At 35.9% G+C, this 24265-nt stretch overlaps 1 protein-coding gene across 38 annotated transcripts in view; it reads right to left on the reverse strand.

The window, feature by feature from the left end:
* HECTD1 (HECT domain E3 ubiquitin protein ligase 1) overlaps nucleotides 1–24265 on the reverse strand; it is a 64696-nt gene that overhangs the window by 6343 nt on the left and 34088 nt on the right. For 17 of the 38 annotated variants that reach the window (XM_086894437.1, XM_086894424.1, XM_086894422.1 and 14 more), the window contains 19 exons: nucleotides 22981–23115; nucleotides 22615–22761; nucleotides 22165–22259; nucleotides 21792–21897; nucleotides 20836–20970; nucleotides 20611–20750; nucleotides 19779–20102; nucleotides 19199–19365; nucleotides 18846–19022; nucleotides 15365–16201; nucleotides 11727–11948; nucleotides 9873–10006; nucleotides 7611–7767; nucleotides 6525–6747; nucleotides 4047–4101; nucleotides 3627–3809; nucleotides 3070–3280; nucleotides 2903–2988; nucleotides 1243–1370 (listed from right to left, as the gene is read on the reverse strand). In XM_086894437.1, coding sequence (XP_086750563.1) covers nucleotides 1243–1370; nucleotides 2903–2988; nucleotides 3070–3280; nucleotides 3627–3809; nucleotides 4047–4101; nucleotides 6525–6747; nucleotides 7611–7767; nucleotides 9873–10006; nucleotides 11727–11948; nucleotides 15365–16201; nucleotides 18846–19022; nucleotides 19199–19365; nucleotides 19779–20102; nucleotides 20611–20750; nucleotides 20836–20970; nucleotides 21792–21897; nucleotides 22165–22259; nucleotides 22615–22761; nucleotides 22981–23115 — 3662 coding nt within the window. The remainder of the gene's footprint in view (nucleotides 1–1242; nucleotides 1371–2902; nucleotides 2989–3069; nucleotides 3281–3626; nucleotides 3810–4046; nucleotides 4102–6524; nucleotides 6748–7610; nucleotides 7768–9872; nucleotides 10007–11726; nucleotides 11949–15364; nucleotides 16202–18845; nucleotides 19023–19198; nucleotides 19366–19778; nucleotides 20103–20610; nucleotides 20751–20835; nucleotides 20971–21791; nucleotides 21898–22164; nucleotides 22260–22614; nucleotides 22762–22980; nucleotides 23116–24265) is intronic. The other 21 variants (XM_086894444.1, XM_086894443.1, XM_086894442.1 and 18 more) reach the window with 5 other exon arrangements.

Raw genomic sequence — 24265 nt, forward strand, 5'->3', positions numbered from 1 at the left:
GCAGATTTATTTACTTACACAGTGCTTAGGGCAACAGAGAACCAAAGTTTAAGTGCAATCATAGACAAATAGACCCATATCTGTGAAGAACAGCTGCTTTTAATAGCAGTACTTATACAAAGTCAAATTTTCAAATTTTTGTATGCATTATCATCCATGCAGCAGTAAACTATCTACAAAGCTACCATCTGTTGATTGTTTTGCAAATATAGCCAAGTGTCATGACAGACACAGATAGTGTACACACCACAGTTCATACAGAATAGGTGAGTTTTAAGAACTACTTCCAGTATTTTAAGAGCTTAAGAAAGCTCTTTACTTACAAAATAAATAAAATGCAATGTTTCCTGAGAGATCTCTTTAAAATGCAGCTTCTCTAAAAATTAACTTCTTCCAAAACAAAACAGACCCCAACATACAGACCATTTTTCTGTAAAAGTTAAGATTTTTACACAATAAAAAGACATAAACCAATGTTCTGCAAGATAATACCTTTTATTCTCTTCCTTTTTCTTTCTTTTTAAATACCTCATTTTATACTCTTCCTGAGGCACTTCTACTGCATATAAGACACAACAGTAATTTTGGCAACTCTCTCTCTTCTCTGATTTGGAAAAAATTGTGTAGCAACAGCCAAAAAAAACCTCAAAAACTAGTTCTTCCTTTTCATTACCAAAAAAGTGTACCAGCAAAAAGGTTTACACTGTCTACATACTCTCAAGGTTATGATAACTGCAATCAAAATATTAATGATTCCGAGGTAACAAAGAACTCTAGAGGATACCCTTAAATGTTTTGAAGTCTGGTTTTGTTCCAGTTTCATTATGCAGCTTATAGTAACTTTCAAAATAGCATCTTTTTCTTAGTTTTCTGTTTTGTTAAAACATTAATGAATTAAAAATAAATGAGCCAAAACAATCACAAGTTGCTGGAACTGTAAAAATGTATTAAAAAAAATATAATTTCATATGATTCTCCAAATGTTTTCTGTTTTGTAGTCCTTTATGCAATGAACTGCAACCCAGACAAACTGACCAACAGGTCTTCAGCTGAAGTTAAACAATAAAATTCCTTGTCATTCTGAGCTTTTCCATCTTCTTCCTTCCATCCAAAATTATTCAGATTTGGCAAGAAAAATTTGTCTCATTAGGATTAAGGTCCTTCTGGAAATCAGCAATTTAGAAACTATTATATGTAAAAAATGAAAAGGAAGAAGTCATATTTTTTTTTTTTTTTTCTTACCTTGATGCTCCAAATGCTGTACATGTGAAGTATAACTGTCTTGTTTCAAATGGAATTAAGAAAGGACACTTGCTTGTTAGTTGCTCACACCAGTCTGGCAAAGCTCCGCTTGCTAGTGCCAATGGTTCCTGTAGTTTGATGCAAGGAATAAAAAAACCACCAGTGTTAGTAATGTTTGACTTAGGTGGTCCCAACAAGTTTGTAACTAAGTACATACACAGAAAAGTACAGAGTTTTTATCTGTGCTTGAATAAGTTTTTTCTCAGCAAATGAGGTTTTTTCCCCCTTTTAAATGCTTTCAATACGGAAGCTGTATGATGGGCAGCTGAGGTCCCTTGGTCTGTTCAGCCTGGAGGAGGCTGAGGGGAGACCTCACTGCAGTTCCAGCTCCCTGTGAGGGGCAGAGGAGGGGCAGGCACTGATCTCTGTGTGGTGACAGGGACAGGACTCAAGGAAATGGCCTGAAGTTGAGTCAGGGGAGACTTAGGGTAGACGTTGGGAAAAGACTGTTTACCCAGAGGGTGGCTGGGCACTGAAGAGGCTCCCCAGGGCAGTGGTGTCAGCACCAGCCTGGCAGGGTTCAAGAAGCATTTAGACAATGCTCTCAGGCACAGGGTGTGACTCTTGGGATGTCCTGCACAGATCCAGGAGTTGGACTCCATGATCCTGATGAATCCCTTCCAACTCAGCATATTCTGTGATTCTAAGTTCATTAACTTTCTAAGACTTAAGTGTGGACACAGGGTGCTTTGACATAGACACTAAAAGCTGTAGTAAATCTCTGGGATATACACTATTCAAAGCACTGTGGGGAGATCTAAGAACCCAATTACCTGAAAAGAATTACTACTGAGTTTTCCCCAAAAGGAATTGGATATTACCATTTCAATATCAGAAGACATGAAAGAAACTTAATGGTAGAAAATTATCCCCTTAAAATATTACAGTCCTTTCTGAATCACAATTATAATAAACTATACTACAGAAATTATTACTACAAGGATGTTCACGGTGCCAGAGAAGTGTTCAAAGCAACAGGAAAAATCGAAACTCTTTTTAAAATAAATAATTGGGATAATGTGACAATGTAACAAAACCCCCCAAACCTCAAAAAGCACACAAAGGATCACTAAGATGAGAGTCTTCTTTATCTTTGTTGAAGAGAATGTAGCTCTACTGAAAAACTACATCCTAAAATTTTCCTTTTAATGTATCTAATTAACATGGTACCAATAGGATGTTTTCTAAATGCTATTTTTGAAAGCTTTATGTAGAATGTATGAGTAATAAAATGTCTGTGAAACTTAACATAATCAATTGTCTTTTTTACATTATCATCAGGCAGACATACATACACACTACATTGTAACATCAATGTCTGGTACAGAGAAAAGACTATTATTATTCATAACCAAAATATATCAAGTAAGAAAGTTTTGTATGCTTTGTACAAAAACAAACTGCATGGTTTTATTCAGACTAGTCTGTTCTTACAGAATTTACTCATTCAATATAAGGAAGAAAATATGTATGAAACAATTCAAAAATGAAAAATGGCAAAAAGCCAATAATTTCAAGAAGTCAAGGTAAGGAAGAAAATTAACAGAGTTCTAAAAACAATACTACATATATACACTGTGTATAATCATTTGTGTAATACCTCAATCTGCTGGAGAATCTTTGTAGTAATTTTTTTACTTGTGAATTCATCTGGTGGGAAGTTAAACTGAGGATGCTCATCTCCTTCTGAAAATAATCAAGAGAAAAGTTTTCCTTTATTTTTTTTCATTAAAATATTTTAGAAGCCCTGTAAAATAACTAAGTTACCTTCTTGAGAAGTCCGTGCTGTGTAAGGGTCACTGGCAACTATATATAAAATTCTAAGTAACTGCAGAACATCTTCTACTCCACAGGAGTTCTGTCCACTGCCAGCTTTGGCCTGGGGCTGTTCCTTGGCCAAACTAAGGATATCAGAATTTTGAAGAGTAGAAATGGCCCCTTGACTCAATCCAGATTTTGATCCATGTTCACAAAAATCCTGTGAAAAAAGAGAATGGTTAAGAATGAAAACTGCGTGTGTTGCTGGCTTTAGGACTGTATTACAAGTTGATTTGAAAAAATCAGAACAGTTACTGTGTTCAAACTTAGCACTTAATCAAACTGTGCATGGTGCAAATTCAAATGCATTTTAACACAACTACATTTAACAGAAGACATTAAAATAAAAAGGCAAGAGCAGCAAAACCTAAACTTGAAACTGGCTTTTGAACATTCAATTTCCCTGTAAATACCATGGCTCTCCCTCCACAAGAATCTTTAAAGCTGCAAAACAAAGCACACAGCCATTCATAATAAAAAAGAAAAGTTTGGATGCAGACATATACCTTGTATGCAGCTATGAGCTGGGAACAATTTCTGTTTTTCCTAATACTTTTATTAGTGCCGGTTAATTTCCAGTGGCGCAGGAAAGCTGAGTCTGCATTCTTCTGCAGGTAGGTTATCAAGTCATTCTTTGGTAATTCATCAGTGCCAAGGTACTGCTCCACATGCTCTACTGACCAGCAACCCTACAACAGGAACCACCAAATGTTGGTTTTTCCTGATTGTAAAGTCTTTAAGATTTCACATGCAATATATAATGTCTTTTTTTAAAAGAGCATGCATTTACAAATATACTCACATATATTCTTTAAGTTTGAAAACTGTTAGTTTTTTTAAATGTAGAATTTCAAAAACTGCAGTAATATTTCTTTTGCTTTTATTAAAACAGACATAAAACACAAAGGCACCGAAATAGGTCTTACCATTTTTCCACTTTCTTTCTCTTTATCAGAATCCTTCATTTCTCTGTACATGATTCTAGACATCAAAACAATGAGTTAATATTTCATACTCATAGCACATCCTCTTAATTCTTAAGTTACACATTGACTTGTTAGGTATCAGTAACATTTAGATAATGTGATGTAAAACAAAACAGCAGCTGCTCTTTGCTGCACAGAACATCTGAGATACCCTGAGGCAGCAAAGTTCTTAAGCTCTATTTTCATAGTGTTGGTATTTATCTTGCAAAGTATTTATGTTTCCTTAAGTGAGACTTGAGTAATCAAACAACCTTCATTGTGCCAATTTCCCAAACCAACTTTAGATTTTTCACTACATGTGCACAAATGCTTTAAAATTTTGAAGTCCTAGGGAAGCTTGCTTTGCATTAACTTAGAAGACAGACACATTTACAACTATTTCTCATGTTTTCTACCTAGGAAACCGTTTGTTGCAGCATGCAATTTTTGACAGAAGGCAACTCAGAAAATAGGTGTAAAAGCACTAATTAAATCTGAACTACAGTTAAAAATACTGCACCCCTCCTTACTGCAGTTGTTGTTTACATACACATTGTTCTTCTAGTAAGACAGAAGTTACATTGGGGTAGTAAATGGAAAACATTCCCCATCATATAGTTTTACAATTTCTATTACTACAGAGCTAGTAAGGTCATATTAACATTGAGAGAATAGTTGAGGTAGGAAGGGTCCACAAATATAATGATTAAATAGAATTTCCTGTATTTCAGTTTGAGCCCTTTTTTCTTCTTGTCCTTTCATGTGTCACGTCAAAGTCCATGGCCTGGCTTCCCTATGTCCTCCATCAGGTATTCATACACATCAGTAAGAGCCCACAAGTCTTTTTTCCTCCAGGCTAGACAGATTCAGATCTCTCAGACTCTTCTCTGTACAACAAAAGCATTCAGTGCTTAAATCATCCTAGCAGCCCCTTGCAAGACTCACTCCAGTGCCCATGTCTTTCTGGTACTGAGGAGCCCTGAACTGGGACATAGGTGTATCTCACCAGTGCTGATGGGGACAATCACCTCACTCAACCTTCCTAATGCAGCTCAGGGTGCTGCTGATCTTGGCTACTAGGGTCCATAGCTGGCTCATAGTTAACTTTATGCCCACTCGGACCCTCAGGGCCTTTTTCACCAACCTCCTTTCCAGCCAGCTGGCCCCCAGCCTTAAGCACACACAGAGTTACTCTTCCCCAGCTGACAGACTTTACATCTGCCTCTGTGAAATGTCACGAAGCTCCTGTCTCTCCATTTCACCAGCATGATGAGGTCTTCTAGAATGGCATCACAGCCATCTGGTCCAACAGTGACTCCTCCCCAGTTCTGTTTTGCCTGGAAGCTGAGAGTCTATTCTGTCCCATCATACAGTCAGCTAATGTAGATGTTTAAACAGTCCTGGACTCATATCAACCCTTGGGGTACACCAGCTGGCCTTTACACCGAGGATCACAACCATCTGAGCCCAGCAGTTCGGGCATTTTTCAGACACTATCCAGTCCATGCTTTCTAAGTTTGTCAGGGAGAGAGAAAATGTTGAAAGCCTTCCTAAAGTTGAGGAAAGTAACATCTACTGCTTTCCTCTCATCCACTGAGCCAGTCATATAGCAGAAGACTGTAAGGCTGGCTAAGTATGATTTTCTCTTCATAAATCCATGCCACATACTTCAAATCACCTTCTTATCCTTCACTGCTTGGAAATGGTTTCCAGGACTATCACCATCACCTTTCCAGGGATGAAACAGTAACCAGTTTGTAGTTCCCTAGATCTTTCCTGCCTTTGTGGGAGGCAGAATGACACTTCCTTTTCTCCAGTCCTCAGAAGCATCTCCCAATCCTCATGACCTTCCAAAGATATCAGAGGATGGCCAGCTCTCCTAGGTACATTCCACTGGGTCCCATGGGCTTGTATGTTGAGTAACAGTTCTCTTGCCATTCATATATCACCAGATTCAACTCCAGATGTGCTCTGGCTTTCCTAATGTTCTGCTTTCAAGTTGGGACAACTAGGATTCCTCCTAGATCATATGACCCTTCTTCCACTCCTTGCATGCTTCCCTTTGACACTTCTTTATTCATCCATGCAGGTCAACATCCATACTGACTCTGCCTGACTTCCTATGTATTGGGATGGACTGTTCTTGAGTCTGGAGAAAGTGATCCTTGAAAAAAAAATCCATCAACTCTCCTGGACTTCTCTTCTCACTAGGACTATAACCCCATGGCATTTTCCCAAGCAGATCCCTAAAGGTTATGATTTTTTCCCTTGGTTTTGCAGGCATAGCAGTAGTTTTAAAACCAGTGTTAACAACCTGACAAACAAAAAAAAATCTAATTCTAGCATTGCTGGTTAGAGAGGAGGAGTTTAAAAATTAACATCCATATCCTACTCAGTCACAGTGTTCCTTACACAGAATAATGGAACTGGTAGGCTTACGTGTATGTTGGCTCCCAAATACGTCTAAGTTTGTCAGATTTCACACTGCCATTACAGGAGAGCTGTAACAATTTCTGTACATAGTAAAAGATGGTAGATCGAAAGTTTGTTAGGGGCAGTTCTACTTCTCGAGTTGTTCCAAGACCCGAAACTTTCAAGGTAAGTGCTAAACGTGGCGAAGGCATGCACTCCACCTCTTCCAAGAGTTCTGAATGAGGTGTACCTGCAAAAATCATTTGAGAACCCTTAACACAAAATACATAATGCATGACAAGGTGGCTTAAATGTTAATAACATGGTTCAATAAGGAAGTGTAATGACTTACTGCACACATGCCAAAGAGATGAAACGGAGTTCTAACTATGAACTAAATTATGACTGAACCATTTCTTTATGGGAGTAAGATTAACAGGAATTTCTGAAATCCCTACTGGTCCCTATATCTTGGTAACATCTTACATATTATCACAGCACATGAATTCTTCTTTTCCTAGAAAAGAAGTTTCTAGTTTTCGTTTCAACTCTCCAAAATAAGCAGTGGCTTATTCCCACATACGCTAAAACCTACTTATTCTTCTCTGTAATGAATGTTGAGTATATCCACAGTGCTGAACAAGGACGAACTAAGGAGCCAAGGAGCAAGATCAGGTACTGTGCTGCTGACTGTACACACTGCTCCATCACTGCTTTACCTTGCCCCTGCCTCAGCTTTGCACTGCTTCAGCATATCCTCTCATCAAATCTATTCTGGGTAGCTTTAACACAGTTAAGTCCCTGAAGGTCAAACTAGGCATCTTTATCACATCTTTAATACATCAAGAGATTTTATTACTTATCATGGTAAGAGACGATCCTAGCTAAATTCCTAAATTTGCTTATTTTCCTCAGAACTTAATTTACTTTTCCCTCAATAATGCTTAGATCTGCAGAGGTAGATGAAACTCACATTCAAACAGAGAAAAGCCACACAGCCACAAGAGCATGTTGTACTGATTGATAGGGATAGCATCCCCAGATCCAGTGGGCCCTTAACAGTGCATCTCCATCCTAAAGCCAGATTAAGCATTACATATTTTCTCAGCATACCTGGTGGAGGGATTTCTAGGTCAGTTGTCTGTTGCACATTAGTACGACCAGGTCTTGGGTCAAAAGCAGGAACCAAAGCAGAAAACTGCCGTTTCAAGACATAATCATCATCCCATGTTCTTCTACGGCCTCCTTTGGTTTCATACTCCTCTTCTTCCTAAAAAAACCAAAAACAAAACATCCAAAAATCCTAGCTGTTTTTTTTTTTGATTCTTCTAAAGAGAATAATCTGATAAAAGAATTGAGAGTTCATGAGTACAGCAGTCACAAACTAAACTGCAACTCTACTCAGCTCTGGTAAGGCTGCATCTGGAGTGCTGTATCCAGTTATGGGCTCCTCAGTCAGGAGAGACATGAAGCTCCTGGAGAGGCCCCACAGAGGCTACAAATATGATTAAGAGACTGGAGCATCTCTCTTATGAGGCAAGCCTGGGGGAGCTGGGCCTGTTTAGCCGCAAGAAGAGACAAATGACAGGGGATTACATCAATGTCTGTCAGTATCTGATGAAACAGTGTCAAAAAGATAGATCCAGGCTCCTCTCAAGCAATAGGACAATAGACAGAAACTGTAACAGGAAGTTCCACCTAAAGATGAGGAAGAACTTTACTGTGTGAGTAAACATCCACTGAGACAGGTTGTGTGTCAAGCTGGAGATACTCAAGAGCCCTCAAGACACAATTCTGTGCCATAGGTCTAGGATGACCCTGAATGAGCAGGGAGGCTGGACCAGATGACCCACTGTGGCTCTTGTCAACCTTACCCATTCCATCATTTCATTATGTCTTCATTATGTTAATTTTCTCTATAAAATTAACACAAAATAAATCAAAGCTGGAACAGGTGTATTTATAGTTTCTGGAAAGAATTAAAACTTCCCATGAAACACCAGAACACAGGAAAATACAGAGTACTGTAGACCAGCAAACTTGGTATAGATGCTTTGTGTATTCCACAAACTTTGCAGTACCAGAGGTTCAAATATATCCAATGACATCAAAATAAACATTTGTTTTTTTGAAAACAAGAAGCACTTTTTTCCAAAGTGTATACATATATTGATATGTAATGTATACACATTTTATCCAGAGATTAAATCAAGTATCAAAATACTAGAACTATTTAAGTGGGGAAAAAAAATCCAATTTTCAATAGGCTTTAACAAGTATTAATTAGTTATGAATTTTCTACAATAAACTTTTAATCTGTTCTTATTCTCATTGAGAAGAATTTCATGGTATATCAGAAGGAACCCAAGAAAGGAAAATTTTCTTTTCCAGGCCTGCTTCTTCCTGTATAATTTAAAGCAAAGTCTATTTTAGCTATTTCTGCTACTTCCCATGAAGAAGGATAATAAATCCATTTAGTAATTTTTTAAAATTGGTCAACATTCTATAAACTGAAGTTATTGTTTACATTGTAAGATCCACTTAAGTTGTACTGGCTTGGTTTTTTTCCTAACTTTGTATCTTTGTACAGAAGGTGAAACAAGATGTTCATTCATGTACCTAATGAGCTTCTATTAAAATCATAAACACAGTAAGTAAAAATGCTAAATATTTTGGTCCAAATTAAATAAATATTAGCATATTAATTACAAGATGAAGTTTCTGTAATTCCATAAAACAATATTTATATTTATTCTGTAAAACATTAAATTAGAATTAGTGAAGCCTTCTATTTTTCCTCCTAAATCTTGCAATATTCATTCTGATCACTTCAGAAATAGTAGAAGACCAAGCACTATTCATACCAGTAAAGAACAACCAAATGAAAAGGCAGAACTCCTGATAGTGTAGGCAAGAACCATGAGAACCACCATGCTGGGTTTTGTCTAGCCCCCACCCCACTGTTTTCTTCTTGGGGTTTTGGGGGTGTTCTTAAGAAGAGAGAGACTTCCTTTAGCAAACTCTTGCTTCATACAGGCCTACAATTAAACACACCCCAGAAATGAATCACTACAACCTGTATCCACAGTTATACCATTTCATCAGCCTGTGAACTAGTGAGTCATCATTTCTACTGTTTGTCAGCTTCTTCCCAGACTCATTCTAAGACATTAATCCTGTAAAGTCTTGGGTATGCTGGTGTTTAATAACAGTTTTTTTGTGGTTTTGGCTATATGCAAGAAACTAAATAAATCTAAACCAATTTAACGAATGGAGTTAATATTGTACGTAGGACTTGCTATTGGAAAAAAATTTTGGATTTTTAAAGCACCTGTTAGTCAGTTAAGTTAGTCATCAATGCTAACTATACCATACCATAACTTCTTCATATTCTTGATCTTCTTGGTTATCATCTTCATTTTCATCATCTTCTTCATCTGGTTCAGGTAGATCCTCATCATCATCTAACTCTGCCAACAGAGTGCTAGCTCGGCAGCTATCAAGAAAATCTAGAACACACATATATATATTTACATAAAGGACAAAAGACAAGAATAACTTATAAAGCAGAATTTTTAAAATAAAGAACAGAAGCACTGGGAAGAATGAAAAAAGACATCTCACTTAAACCAGAAAAAGAGAACTACAACATTGCTTATTGCATATCAGGGATAAAAGCTGTGATAAAAGCATACACCTGTTAAAAAGTCCATGGATCTAGTCAATAGCACAACTATAGAAGCACATACTATTGGTACAATTAATAGTGATCAGCAAGAGTGATCTGTTTCTCACTTGATTATAACATTTTATAATTACACTTATTTTAGATTACAAAAGATCACCAGAAAATTATGCACAAATGTAGATTGTTTATGTCTCAATAATTTAAAAATAGGTGAGTGATGTAATTACCACTAAAAATGTGTGGTTTAGACCTTATATGTCCTTTACATTGTAAGTTAAAATAAACATTTAAGAGTGATACTTTAAAGATTCAATCTCTAATTAATTACTGTAACAAGAAGTTGAAGGCAAAGTTCCATTTTACTCACTTCATACTAAGATTTAAAAAAACAACCTCCCAAAACCAGAAAAGAAGTACACAGCAATCCAAGAGGGCTGGGATGAAGCTTTGAGCAATTTTTTTTTTTTACATTTTTCTGTGCACATGAAAACCATCTATAGCCACCCAAACACCCTTTGTATTGTTGCTACCACCTCTACTGATACTTGAATGCCCTCTATTTGCTCAGTTGTTGGTGATATATTTTAAGACTTGTCACCCAAGGTATCAAATTAGTCTTAATTAAAAGAGTAAAGGGAAATGGTATATGCAGATATATTAATCAACTGCCTCCAAGAAGTTCAATTCCAATGCCCATTGAAATGACCAGAAATTTTTCAAGCAATTTCAATAGGTGGCAAAATAGAACACAATCTTAATCCAACAATATTTTAAATAAATCAAGTATCTTTCTTTCAAGAATATCTCACACTTCAATAAACTTCACATTAGGAAGCATTTTCTCATATCCAGCCCAGGTTTTTCTTGACTTCATTTTATCAGCTCAATTCCTAAGTATTACTGATAATTAGGAAATTATCTAAATCATCTTTCACTGTATTCATATGCCTCAAGTAACCTCAGTCCTAAAGTCTGGTTCTAAGGCACCCACACAACTCTGCATCTGTTTGTCAAATCATGTAATTTCATTCTTTCTGTCAATTTTTGTGTTTTTTCCAATGTTTTGTAATTACTATTATGGTACTGAGATACCTAGAAGCTATTTTAAGGGTACAATGTGCCTAATGGGGGATGCTTTTCAATCAGAGTAATACAAGGTACATCAGACTGTGCATGTAGCATGCCTATACAACACAACAAAAAATTACACTTTGATTGTAATTAGAAGTACATATGCAAACTATATTAGGAACTAAACTTGATGATGGAAAATATTAAAGTGCTTAAATAAACTATACCATAAATAATAGTAATATGGGATAGAAACTGCTGAAAATAAAGATTTGAAAACATAAGGAAATACCACTACTTTAACATTATTTTACTTACTGCCTTACAGAACTAGCAACATATGAACAGCTCAACTTTCAAATACTTTTCAGTAAATAAACTACTATATGAGAAAATCATAACAATGGAATAAAAGGAAAAGTCATTAATGGGAAGTCTAATGCTTATGTTCATTTAAAAATGAAACTTACCATATAAAGAATATTCTGCCTCCTGCCCTGTATCGCTCTCACTAGATGTTGATGTTAGGCTAGTAGTTAGAGTATTACTAAGCGACTGACCAACAGATAAAACTGTAGTTGCTGTAGCTACATTGCTGCTGCTAGTAACACTGGATGTAGACATGGTCACTGTTGATGTGGTACCAGTTGTAGTCAGATTAGGAAAACTTTGGGCACCCATAAGAGGAGAAGCTATAGATAAAGATATGGTAAGATAAAATAAATGATTTGATGACTTGAAGAGTACAACTTACATGCATGACTCCTGTGTTGAAAAATATATTTGGGGTTGAAAAATTATCAGTGTGTTATTTTATAATAAAGAACAACAGACTATAAAGGGGAAGGGTTTCCCAATGCAAAAGTGCACCTTACAATACAGATGCCCACTTCTGAGCTTATTCCCTTGCAAACATTTAAAATAAGTAATTTTATCAAACAAATCCCCCAAATCCCACTATAAATCTGAAATTAAGTAATTTCATTTTCAACATATGTAAAGAATTTCTGATATCTCTTACTCCAACACTGTGATCTGTCTTAAGCCTAAAATGATATTTAACATCTAAATTACATTATCATATAGTGCAAACAAGTGAATTGGGAACAGAACATACCAAAACAAATGTGAAACTTGTGATTATTGTGCATTTTTCTAAGGTTCTTAAATCATCTCTGACTTGCTATTTTTTACACAACTACTAAAATATATATTCGTCACAGTCAACAAGCCTGAATTGACACTACTTTGAAACGTATTTTATGTTTGGATTATTAAATTATGTTGGATGAATTACAATTTTCAGAATAAGCAAGCAACAACTAAAAAGTTACCTTACTGTACATTCAAATAAAACAGTAAATGCATTTTAGTGAAAAACTGAAACAAAACTGAATTCACTGTAGACTCAACAGAAATAACTTCAGATAGTGTACATAACTGAGTTAAGTTATACCTATGTGCAACTATACATTTATAGCCCAGTCTGCAAAACATGCTCTCACATGTTCTTATATTTAAACAAGACTAATCGCAAGTTTGGAGGGAAAAAGTGAGGGATCATCTATAGTAAGAATTTGTCTTAAGTTTTTCAATCTACTTTTTCTGAACTTTATCAAATGCAAGTTTTTCAGTTATAAAAGAAAATTTTTCATTTTTTAATGAAATTGAAAACTGATAAATTGCTTTCTTTAAAAAAATAAAAATCTCTGCATTTCATATTGCTACTACCAAAGTTTGCAAAGGTTACTACCCTGAAAGAAGGATCTAACAAAGCTTCTTTCCCCAAGCGAACTTGGTAGCTTGCAAAAAACAAATGTTACTGTCTCTGCTTTCCTTCTCTGTTACATATACTTACTACATAGATCCCTGCCCCTTAAGAATATAGCTAAAATTTTGCAAACAAAAATATAACAATGCAGGGGAGGTGTGAAATAGCAGTATAACAGTGAGGGAAAGCGCAAAGTTTAAATTTAGGGTTGTTAATAAGCTTGTGTTCTTCTCTATGAAAGCATGGAAAAGAAAAACCAAAGAGTTTTTCTTTTGTTGTTCAAGAGCTTGTTCAGTATCCACATCTTTCACCTTCTGTTAATTAATAACAGCAAACTCTTTGCTGTTACAGTGAACAAAAAAAACCATTAAGCATCAGCATTTCATTTGCTCTGAATTCAAGAGCAAATAGAAATTGGCTACTCTAGACACCACTTAGCTTCTGGTAAATACTGATGTTTTCTATGCAACCTGTACAGAAAATCCAAAAAGACTTATCTCACTAATGATTATTTCAGTCTTGACTTTTGGGGTGTTGGGTTGTTGAGGGTGGCTTGTTTGACAATAAAGACTTTTTGTTTGGTTTGGTTGGTTAGGTTTTTTTACCCTGAACAGGCTAAAAAAACCAAAAAAACAATTTAAAAAAAAAAAAAAAAATCAAGCTTTTACAATGCTTTAATTGAACTCTGGTGAGATTGCTCAAATTTAGTCTCTGATCTCTTTCAGGAACATGAGTTCCCATTTACAGTTTCTATTCATATAAAAAGTATAAACCAAAATAATTCCTACACGAAGGATAATATAATGTATGACTATTTTTATCACAGAATTTTTAAGTTGCCCCATTCCTATTTCTAGTTTTTGCAGAGTATAGTATCCAACATTCATGAAATGTTAAGTATGCTGTTGAAGTATTTTACCATGTTTTTCAAAGGTGGTCTCTTTTCTCTACCCTCAAAACAAAACTACTTCAGATCCAGAGCCACTATCTGTCTATATCAATTGCTGGAATGCTTTCTTTGAGTATCTTATTTATATTTTCATTGCAAGTTGCAAAAGACTTCACCCCCATCCCCAGTATCACAACATGAATGTAAGAATACATTAAAAAAAAATCTCCCTGTCAAAAAAAGAAAACATTCAGTATTTTAAAATATTTTAAAATGCTAAAAGCAAACACCACATTTCTAAATAAGGAAGCATAGAGTCATTGAATTGCTAAGGTTGGAAGAGACCTCAAAGAGTGAGTCCAGATGTTAGCCAAGCACTGCCATGTTCACTGCTAAACCATGGTCCTAGATGCCACTTCTACACGACTTTTGAACACTTTCAGGGATGGTGATTCCACTTCCCTGAGCCACCCATTCCAGTGCTTGACCACCTTTCAATGAAGAAATGTTTCCTAGTATCTAACCTAAACCTCCCCTGTCACTTCCTACCTGCGAAAAGAGGCTGCCCCCCACCTCATTACAACCTCCTTTCAGATAGTTGTAGAGAGCAATAATATCTGTTTTCTAGCTTGGGTAATTTCACTTCTTCTAACTTGCCTACCCCATGAAATGCAGGTCTCTCTCTAAAATAATAACACCATCAGTGAACAAAATAGCTATCAAGTAACAACTTTGATGGGAGCGTGCTCAAAACAAGCAGGTTAACAACTTACCTTGCTAACGCCTTGCTCCTACTTATAATCTGAGAACATGCAAAAGTTAAAGCATGTACATAATGTCATTTAAAACACTGCTAATTACAAACTTTCTCACATTTAATATGCCTGAACAGTTCACCTAATCTAAGCCTCAATGACCCTACTATCTCTAGAAAACACACTCAATATTAGATCGCATTATGTTATGCAGCTTGACAGAATCAAGAATCTGCTAACATTTCGCTGTACTGTAGTTCTTTTTCCTTTGTATTGTGTTCTTAGCTCCTATGCTCAGATACTTCACAATATGCACAAACTGCCCTTCCTGAGGAAAATGTCAAAGTAATAGAAATATGCAAAATCTACACAGATCAGAAAGCCTAAGTAAGTACCTGACATTAGCTACTATTGCTAGACTTGCATCCTCTTGGTCTAAACCATACTCTCTCCTTAAACATCATCAACATCAATTTCAATTTTCTTTCCATTTGATGGGTACCTGTGATCTGACATCACAGGGCAATGTTAACACTTCAGCTGACAGAAATTCTGTGAGTCCTTCATGAGTTCTACAGGTACACACAAGGTCAAGTACTTTTCTCCATCAGGCCAACACAATCCAAACTCAAGTGTAACAAAAGTCAAAGAAACAAAAAAATCCTCAACTAAAAATAAAAACAGTTTACTTACTTGCAGTACTCACAACATTTCTTCCCAAAGTATTAGTATTGTTATCGCTGCTACTCCGGCTTAAATTCATGTTGTTTGTGGCGTTGGTACGTGCTATGTTCGCCACTCTTCGTACAAAGGACTCCAGGCTAGAAGTTTCCCGAGATGATAAGTTCGGAACACTTGCACTGGAGCTCATGGGTGCCCCAGCAGCCAACAAAGAACTGACTGAAAGTCTGTTACTCGCTGACGAGCTTAGGGGTCGTTGGGAAGCTGCTTCTTTATTAGTCAGTTCAGAGACTGAACTCACATCAGGGGAGCTTACGCTAACAATTCCCATGGATATAGCACTGGACTCCCCAGGAGTACGTATTGAGTTCTCAGGACCTAACTTCCTCTCTGCATTTTCGTTTCCCATGTCCGCTGTTAAGGTGCTGGTGCTCGCACTGGAGGATGACCCTATGTCAGCCTGAGGCACACTATCAGCGGAAGACAGAACAACAATTGGTTCATGGACGTCAGTGCCTGAAACTATATTTTGTTCCAATACACTTTCTGATCTCCGCTCCATTTTGGTCGAACCCAAGCTGATGTCGCTGCTACTTGCCACGCTACACACAGAACTGCTGCTTCCTTTTCTACTTGAGGAGCCTGCAGCAGCAGTCGTCTTGTCTGGACAGTTGTTTTTCACCAAGCTGCTCCATGACTGCGTTGTGCCTGAAACAGTGGATGAAACAGGTTTGGGTGATGCCGCTGAATCAGGGTCGTACCCTGGTGCAAGCTTGAGGTCAAACTTTCCTTCTGCGCCCATACGGTAAGAGTTAGAGCCACCAGCATCCCAGGTGACATCAATCCAGCCTGGAAAGGGACAGGAGTTTGTGAGATCCAGCAGAAAGCAGACAGGAGGCGTGTCAGACAGTAGCTCCACAATGTGGGATCAGCTTCTCACAAGGGCTGTATGTCTGAATTAATGAAATCACTAAGTAACCCTTAACGCCAATTAAAAAGGAAGTGTTTAAATCTAAACCTTAGTATTTCATAACGTCGTCAATTTAGAGGCTGCTCTTGCCACCTTAATCTTCAGGGTCACAGAATCCAGCCAAAAATAAAGTTTCCTTCAGGAAGGAACCTGACCTACCAGAATCTCGCAAAATTTTATTAGCATCTATCAAAATTGGATTCTTTAATAACAAAAATGTATATTAAAACGTATCATAACTTTACTAGCATCTGTCAAGAAGCTCTAATTATTACCAGGACATTCAATAATATTTTACTTTGTTGGATGCTTGTGGATAAGCATATTAACCCAACAGAAGACATGTCATGAAACTGCTTTGTTTGAGACCACTTAAATTAAAAGAACTAATTGAGTGATACACAGCTTTTTAGTTCAGTAATTTACACATACTTGAACATTCCTCATTCACAAAAAAATCTTATGGCAATCAGGTAAGGGCTGCATCAAGTAGAATTTCAGGGTTGCAGAGAGAATATGTTTCATAGGAAAAAACTACCCTGGGATGAGAACAAGACTCCAGAGAGATGATACTCTTCAGCTCCTTCATTACTTTGAGTAGCAAAAATTTTTAACAGCTAAATATAATAAGTCTGCAATAATGAGGGTAACATACAAAATTTAGCTAACTAGGACAGAAATGGGGGCAAAACAATTTATTTTTACTTGTCTAAATATGTACCACAATCTAAGAGTCACCTAAAAAATTCCTTCTAATATTTCTCACTGTACCTTAACTGCAACAAATGTTGGTGTAACTACTTTAACTGATACACATTCCATCCAAAAATGAAATCTCTAAAGTTTAGTAATCTTCTGCAATCTCAGACAAAGTCAAAACATGTATCAGGTCCAGATACACACTTATTTTTCTTTATTAAAACAGAGAAGAGCTAATATCAAGTAAAGTATTCTTATTACTGTCATGTGCACCTTCAGCTTTTAACTAGCCAAAAATCACCACTCCTAGACTGAAACAGATGATCACAGGCAATCTGCTATTTACAAATATCACTCTGCAGGAAAAGTAGTTAAAAATGGACCAAGTTTTCAGATATGATAAGTAGGCATCTCATTCCCAAATGCGCGAGTTTAAATCATGTTATTTTTGTATGATTTTATTCATTTTTCACAACTATAGTTGAGTAGCTTCATGTCACTAAACCTCTGAAGGGTAAACTTGTGAAGCAAATCTGATTTTTTTTTCCTTCTATGATTTATTTGCCTTTTTTATCAAATACAACCAAAAAGCTCTATACTGTAGTTCAACAATATATTTTTTCTCCTTTATGAATATCTGATCCAGATATTTTTTTCAAAGCGTAACTAAATAACTGGTTTTGTTTTGTATAGTTCCTTTCCCTAAAATATTAATTACAAGCAGTTTTAAATCTAAACAAGTTTTAAGTACATATTATGTACTCAAAGTTGTACTGCTCCATCATTACAGGCCTAAAACAACATTTATCTAGGCTTGTGAACCACAACCAAAAAAGTAAAACAGATACTATTTTCAGAATTCTATATGAAAGAAAATTGTGACAGGAATGAGATGGTTTGGCATCACCATTTGATATTACTCACCAATAATACCTAAAGTCCTTGAAGTTATTAAGTAGCTATGGATACTGTTGCATCGGATATGAAAAATATATGGATGATGGAAGACTTCCCCACAAGCTGTACTGAACAGCTTAAATGAAGTTCAGTTTCAAAACATTTTAAAGGATTGTACTTTGGAGATTTCTCCGTGTTCAAGAACTGAAAACTCAAACTAGAAGAAACTTTAAAGTCTAGCTAAAAGTTAACCTAAAAGTGGCTGAAGGCACTTCAGAAACAAGGCAAGCCTTGAATACCTCAGAAGAGGGGGAAGAGAAGCGAAGTGGTGGAAAGTGTATTCAGATGACAAGATCACCACCTCTCCTGGAGCCTATTCAATAATTTAACTTCCTGAGTACTGACTTCCCTGCCTGTTGCAGGTTTTTATTTTGCTCCACAAGTTAATAAATTTTCATGCCTTAACTTAAAAAACAAAACTTGATCCCAAAGAAGCTAGCAAGATAGGAAAGGTATAGGATATAACAAAAGTCAAGAAAAATATTGCAAATGCTCAGCTAGAAGAAATGAGGAAGGTAATTATAGATTTTGCAGGCCCAAAGCTTATTTTATCAGTTTGCATCACTCACCTTCATAGTTTTTAATAGATGTCTAAATAACAGTTTCATATTTGAATAACAGTTTAATATTTTAATTAACTAAAGCTGTATAAAAGTTTCATTTAAAGCAAGAATTTTTTTCATGCACTCAAATGGAATTTCACAAGTGGACCCCAACAGCTGTAGTATTTTAAGCTCCTTCCCTCCAAAGTACCTAAACTTTTATTAACTTTATCAAGGCATTACAAAGGCAGTACTTTCATGCTACCCATTCTGCATTATGTAATCATGCAACAGACATTTATAAATTCAGGCAATTCATGCTCACCATTATGCAGTTCTCCTGTAACAGTGCCTTCACCCTGCGGGCTTCCATCCTGATCTCTCCATTTCCAATCAATTCCTCTGATCACACGAGCTCCTGGAACCATGTATTTTAACACCTGAGAACGGACCAGACGTCGCTGCCTTCTCAGATTTGCTTCAGCTTCTTTAGCAGCTTTTCCTACAAGAAATGTAAATTGAAAAGACTTTACAATATTGAATGGGGGAATAATTTTGAGCTTATTTCTAAGCAAGTTCAACTGCAAAAGTTAACCTCCTTTTTCACACTGATTTTTATATTGTATGCTCATCAGCATTTTAAAAGAGCAAATAGAATATATGTGTTCTTTTTCTTACCCAGCTGATCTTCACATACTCCATTCACTGTGCCATAAAGTTCAAATCCAGACAGGGAGAGGTAGTGTGTTTGTCCACTGGCATTCTTTCCCATCTGTTTTATTCTAACATGTCTCCAACCCTGTTTCTCATCTTTTGGAGGATCTAAAGGCCATGTTGCTGTAGATCTTTAAGTTTATTAGAAAGTGGTGATGGTAGGTAAGAGAAAAAAAAAAAAAGCAAAACCAAGAAACCTTAGTATGGAAGCGAACAAAACCACAACGCTGATCATGTATGCATATTACAAGATATATAAACTTATTAACACCAGGGAAAACTTTGGCTGAGTGTTGGTGTTACGATTTTGTCAAAAAACAAAACGCAAAATTTACAATGATGGAAAAGCACAAATACCATTATGTAAATCACACAGAGAACCTATCTATCACTTCTTCTCCAGCCCATCCTTGACAATTTGTATCACTTACCTCTTTATATAGATACATTATTACAACCACAGTACACATTAATTTAGTCTACAGTCAAATACATTTTTAAAGGCTCTCAGTTTTATGAAAAGTGATAAAATACACTGACATACCCTGGTTCATTGAGACTACAGTCATCAACATGAGTATACAAAGTAGTCCAGTTCTGTCCATCCTTAGATACCTGGAAAACCCAATTTCTGAGAGCAGATCGTCCATAACCTCGAGCATGGCGTAATGTGTAGGCTGATGGTATAACCCAAAGGCCAAGATCTATGGCAAACCAAGCATTCTTATCATCATTAGTGTGACAATTGAGAGCTGAACTGTCACGGCTCAGGATGTCTTCCAAACGACCATAAGGCAGATTTCTTCCTTCTGAGGATGTAACCACTACTAATCCATAGGCTGCTGGATTTACCCACTCATATGCAGTTCTGTATTTAAAATGAGAAATATACCGTTCAATTATTACTTAAATTAAAAAAAAAAAACCTCGTTTCAGCAACATTTGACATTTTTAAATTGCATTCAATATATTTTGAACATAACTGAATACAATTTTAGATAATTAGATAACTTTAGATATGTTCCAAAAAACACTTTGTTTGAGTTTTTTAAAACACTGTAGCAAAGGTTAAAAAAAACCAAACCCAAACCAACAAAATCAAACAGAACCATGGCAAGCGAAAACAAAGACCCAAACCTCCCAACTCATTCATCTTCTTAGGGAAGCATAGAAACAAATTCTCAGCATAAGTGATTCATATTTTTCCATTATTCAAGCAGATCCAAAAGAAATGTAATCCTATTGATTAAAAGATACCTTCCACTTCTAAGAAAATAACAGATTTAATTTCATTATTAATTCTTTGTCCCCATCCTGCCTCATGGATTATAGTTTATTATGTCTGACTATAAAATACCTAGCTTTGAAAAACTCACTTTGCATTCGTTCCAATCCAGTAAATAATCCCATTTTCATCAAAATCATGTTGATGCCTGAACACAAATGTCTGGCCTTCTCGCAGTTTTCGTACAAAAACAAATGAAGCCCTATCAAAGTCGTACCATTGCTTTGCTACCTACATATGAAAGAAAAGAAACCAAATATTAAAGAAGCAGAATATAACTATTCTCTGTGAACTCCATGTGTGGTATGCAGCTCACCATTTTCAGGAGATACTGTTCTAGAGACTCAACAGTTGCCAATGGCTCCATCTTCAGCATTCTACCAGTTCGATCTATTAAAGACGTCTCCCCCGAGGCACGTTCCAAACGAAACCTCAAGCGCCTTGTCAGTATCTGAAAGAACAGCTAAACATTAATATGGGCTTTTCTGTTTAGGTTTTGGAATTTTAATAAAAACAGTGTATTTCACTACAACTGTTTTAGTGGCCTATCAAGTATCTTTGTTGCTCTAACTTAAGCACTATATCCTAATGAAATGCTTTTTCTATGTAATGTACTACCTTTTTTCAATTTCAATTTCAAGCAAACAATTCTTTACTATGACAATGTGTAAGTTAATTACACACTCAGCTGACATTTTCTCACTTTTTCTATGTTTTCATAGCTTTCATTTGTTGACTAGCAAATACAATAATATAGAAATGGAAAACTATTTTCAAAAATAAAAAATTAAGAAAAAATTAAGACTCCACACAAACTGGGAAAAAACAAGTAATATTTATAGCCAAACTGCCAAGTTTCCTGTATAGGAAGCATCTGAGCCTGGAGGCATCTTGCATTACCAATTGAACAGAGCCATAAACAGGACCCTTTAAAGCCTATCCCTTCGTTCTTACTAATAATTGTCTTGTAATCAAAGTAACATGGCCTTTAACTAGAGGGCATGTTCCTATATAAAGACAACAATATCAAAAGACAGAATAAAGAACAAACACATAATCACTTCAAGCAACATTTACTTCCCAGTGTTGAAGTGATAGTAGAGGAATAGCCGTGCATTTAAGTGTTAGAGGACATAGATACCAAAATTTGGTTGTTCTTTACCTAATTCTATCCACGTCTACAAGAACGTGATTCTTGCAGCAAGGTGTGCGACATACAACCTTCAGTTGTGCACCACTCAGTGTGATATGCTGTTATCACTGTGTATTTACCTGGAGATTATACGTAGACCCTGGTGTATCATACAAGTGGAGAGGTAGACGTTCAATAGATTCTAACACTGCTATCAATTTCCGAATCAAGGCAACAGCTGGACGACTGTGAAAGAGAACAGTTACTATGTGACCTTAAAACAGAAAAAAATTCTACAGTATCTCAGTAAGGGATCCAGTTGAGGAAAGTATCTCAGCAGGCTATTTCTACTGACAGTAGCTGTTCTAGTCACATGGTTACAGCACAGTGTTCTATAGGTTGACTCTTAGAGATAAAAATTTTCAATTGCTACTTTGTCTTTAAATTTTTTTAAACATACCATACTGCTTCACAATTTCAAAGGGTATTTTCTTGGTTTGGTATTATTTTTACCTTTCATCGTCCTCATTTTCACTGAATGCTGTTTTGAAAACGTTTATCCTCTCTACCAGTTGACTACAGTCTTGTTTCACATCCAAATCAACATTCTAAGAGGAAAAAAAAAAGTTACATTTAACATTATTTATTTAGTTTTTATACAGACAAAAACATCTATGTAATCTCACTGAAATCCCAATTTAAAGTCTGTATGTGAAAAGCTAATCATCAGCCACTAGACCTGAACAGAGTTGATTTATAGATTTTTAAAGGCTCATTCAAACTTAAGTAATGTATTGTGACAGCTTATCTTCAATAGGTAGACCAGTAACTGGAGCAAGTCTTGCCAATTTTCACTATGACAGAAAATGACAGATATATAACAGACCTTTTAAATTATGGCACATGGCTTAATTTCATTTTTTTAGGAAGTTTTTTTTTAAACACTTATGTCCATAAACTCACATTGTTTAAAACTGTCAGAAGTGATTGAACTAAGCCACTACTGCACATTTCATACGGAGAAATAGTATTCTCATCCTTCAACAGTACAATTAAGTTCTCCAGAGCAGTCTTCATTAAATCTCTCCAAGTATTTTCTCCCTCAATGCACTGAAAGACAAAAAGATGATTATTGTGAAACATAGTAATCTGTCCACTCGCTTCAGTTAAAAAATAACATCCTAGGGATGTACCAAACTAGGTAATACATGCATTAAAACCCTCCACTTTAAGATGTGCTGTGACTCTTCTTCCCATCATGACAGACTGGTCTAAACATTATATGATTTCACTGATGTCCCACATTAAAATTAAAGGAGATACACATACCTGCCTGTTTGCATGAAGTTCCCATGCAGACTCTAACTGGGTTGCTATGTTCCTCAGTGTTACAACTACTCCTCGAGGCATACTTTCAACTGCTTTAAAATGATCATCATATAAATCTCTTGCCATTGTGCGTACCTACAAATGGATTTTGATAATCAGAAATCAAACCTTCCTGTAATGAGACTGTTACTATACTCCCAGATACTGCAACCCTGGTCATTTTTATTTATTTATTTATTTTTTTAGCAAGTCCGTAACAGGCAGACAAATAGGGAAGAATAAAAACCCATGTGCATCATGAAATAGCAAAGGTTGTGGAAGGAAAAAGGAACAGGAGAAATAAATGAAAATATACAAAATCTTATTGACAGAAATTAAATTTACCATTAGGTACTAAGTTAAAGCATAATGGGTAATAAGAAAAGGTATGATTCTCAATCTGTCAATCTTTCTTTTAGAACTGTATCATAGGTCACAATCTTTTTAAATGTAAAATTAAGCAGATTTAATATGGTTTCTGAATGCTTTATCTACATTCCTTAAACCAATTCACACAAAATCCCCATACAACCTCTTATAGTATGAATTATTCTTTCTACAGTGTACAGTTCACACAAGATACAGATTAAATGAGTTCTTATTAAACAACGTCTCTCTTTTGTGAGAAATTTCCCCAAAAATCTTTCCTTTTGATTATCACTCTACATGCTACAATACATTACACAAGCTTCAGAACTACACAGTGCAATCTTAGGTATAAGAGAGCACTGCCTTTCTTTTATCATCCCACCTATTATCATTCACACACAGTATTTCAACTTTTAATTTAGTGTCACATTTCCTGAGATATATGTCCCTTAAATGCTGCAGATACAAGGTATAGAATATATTGGCTGCACTGTTAGAAACTGCAAGACAGTTCCAAGACTAAAGATTGGCCTGAGTCTTTGGCATAAGAGGATCACAAAATGTACTGTTATTTTGTGGGTTTTCTGTAAAGTGCTTAATACTTGACTTCTTAGTTCCTCTTTTTTCCCCTTCATTTTGAGGAGAAAGGAGAATTTTAAAGTTATCAAATTTGTGGGTGTTTACTCATTTTGCTTCACTACCACAACTCTTAACAATGCAGACTGTTCACTTCCAGCACCCTGTCACAATATCCAGTCTGAAATTAGTACCCAGATGAACAGAAGTATTATATGCCTCTGGTACAACTGTGTTATAACATCTCTTCTTGTAGCATAAAGACAAAAAACAAACCACAAAACTTAAAGAATTACACAAA

This window comes from Cyanistes caeruleus, chromosome 6 (genome assembly GCF_971803275.1).
Source record: "Cyanistes caeruleus chromosome 6, bCyaCae1.hap1.1, whole genome shotgun sequence".
Classification (NCBI taxonomy): domain Eukaryota; kingdom Metazoa; phylum Chordata; class Aves; order Passeriformes; family Paridae; genus Cyanistes; species Cyanistes caeruleus.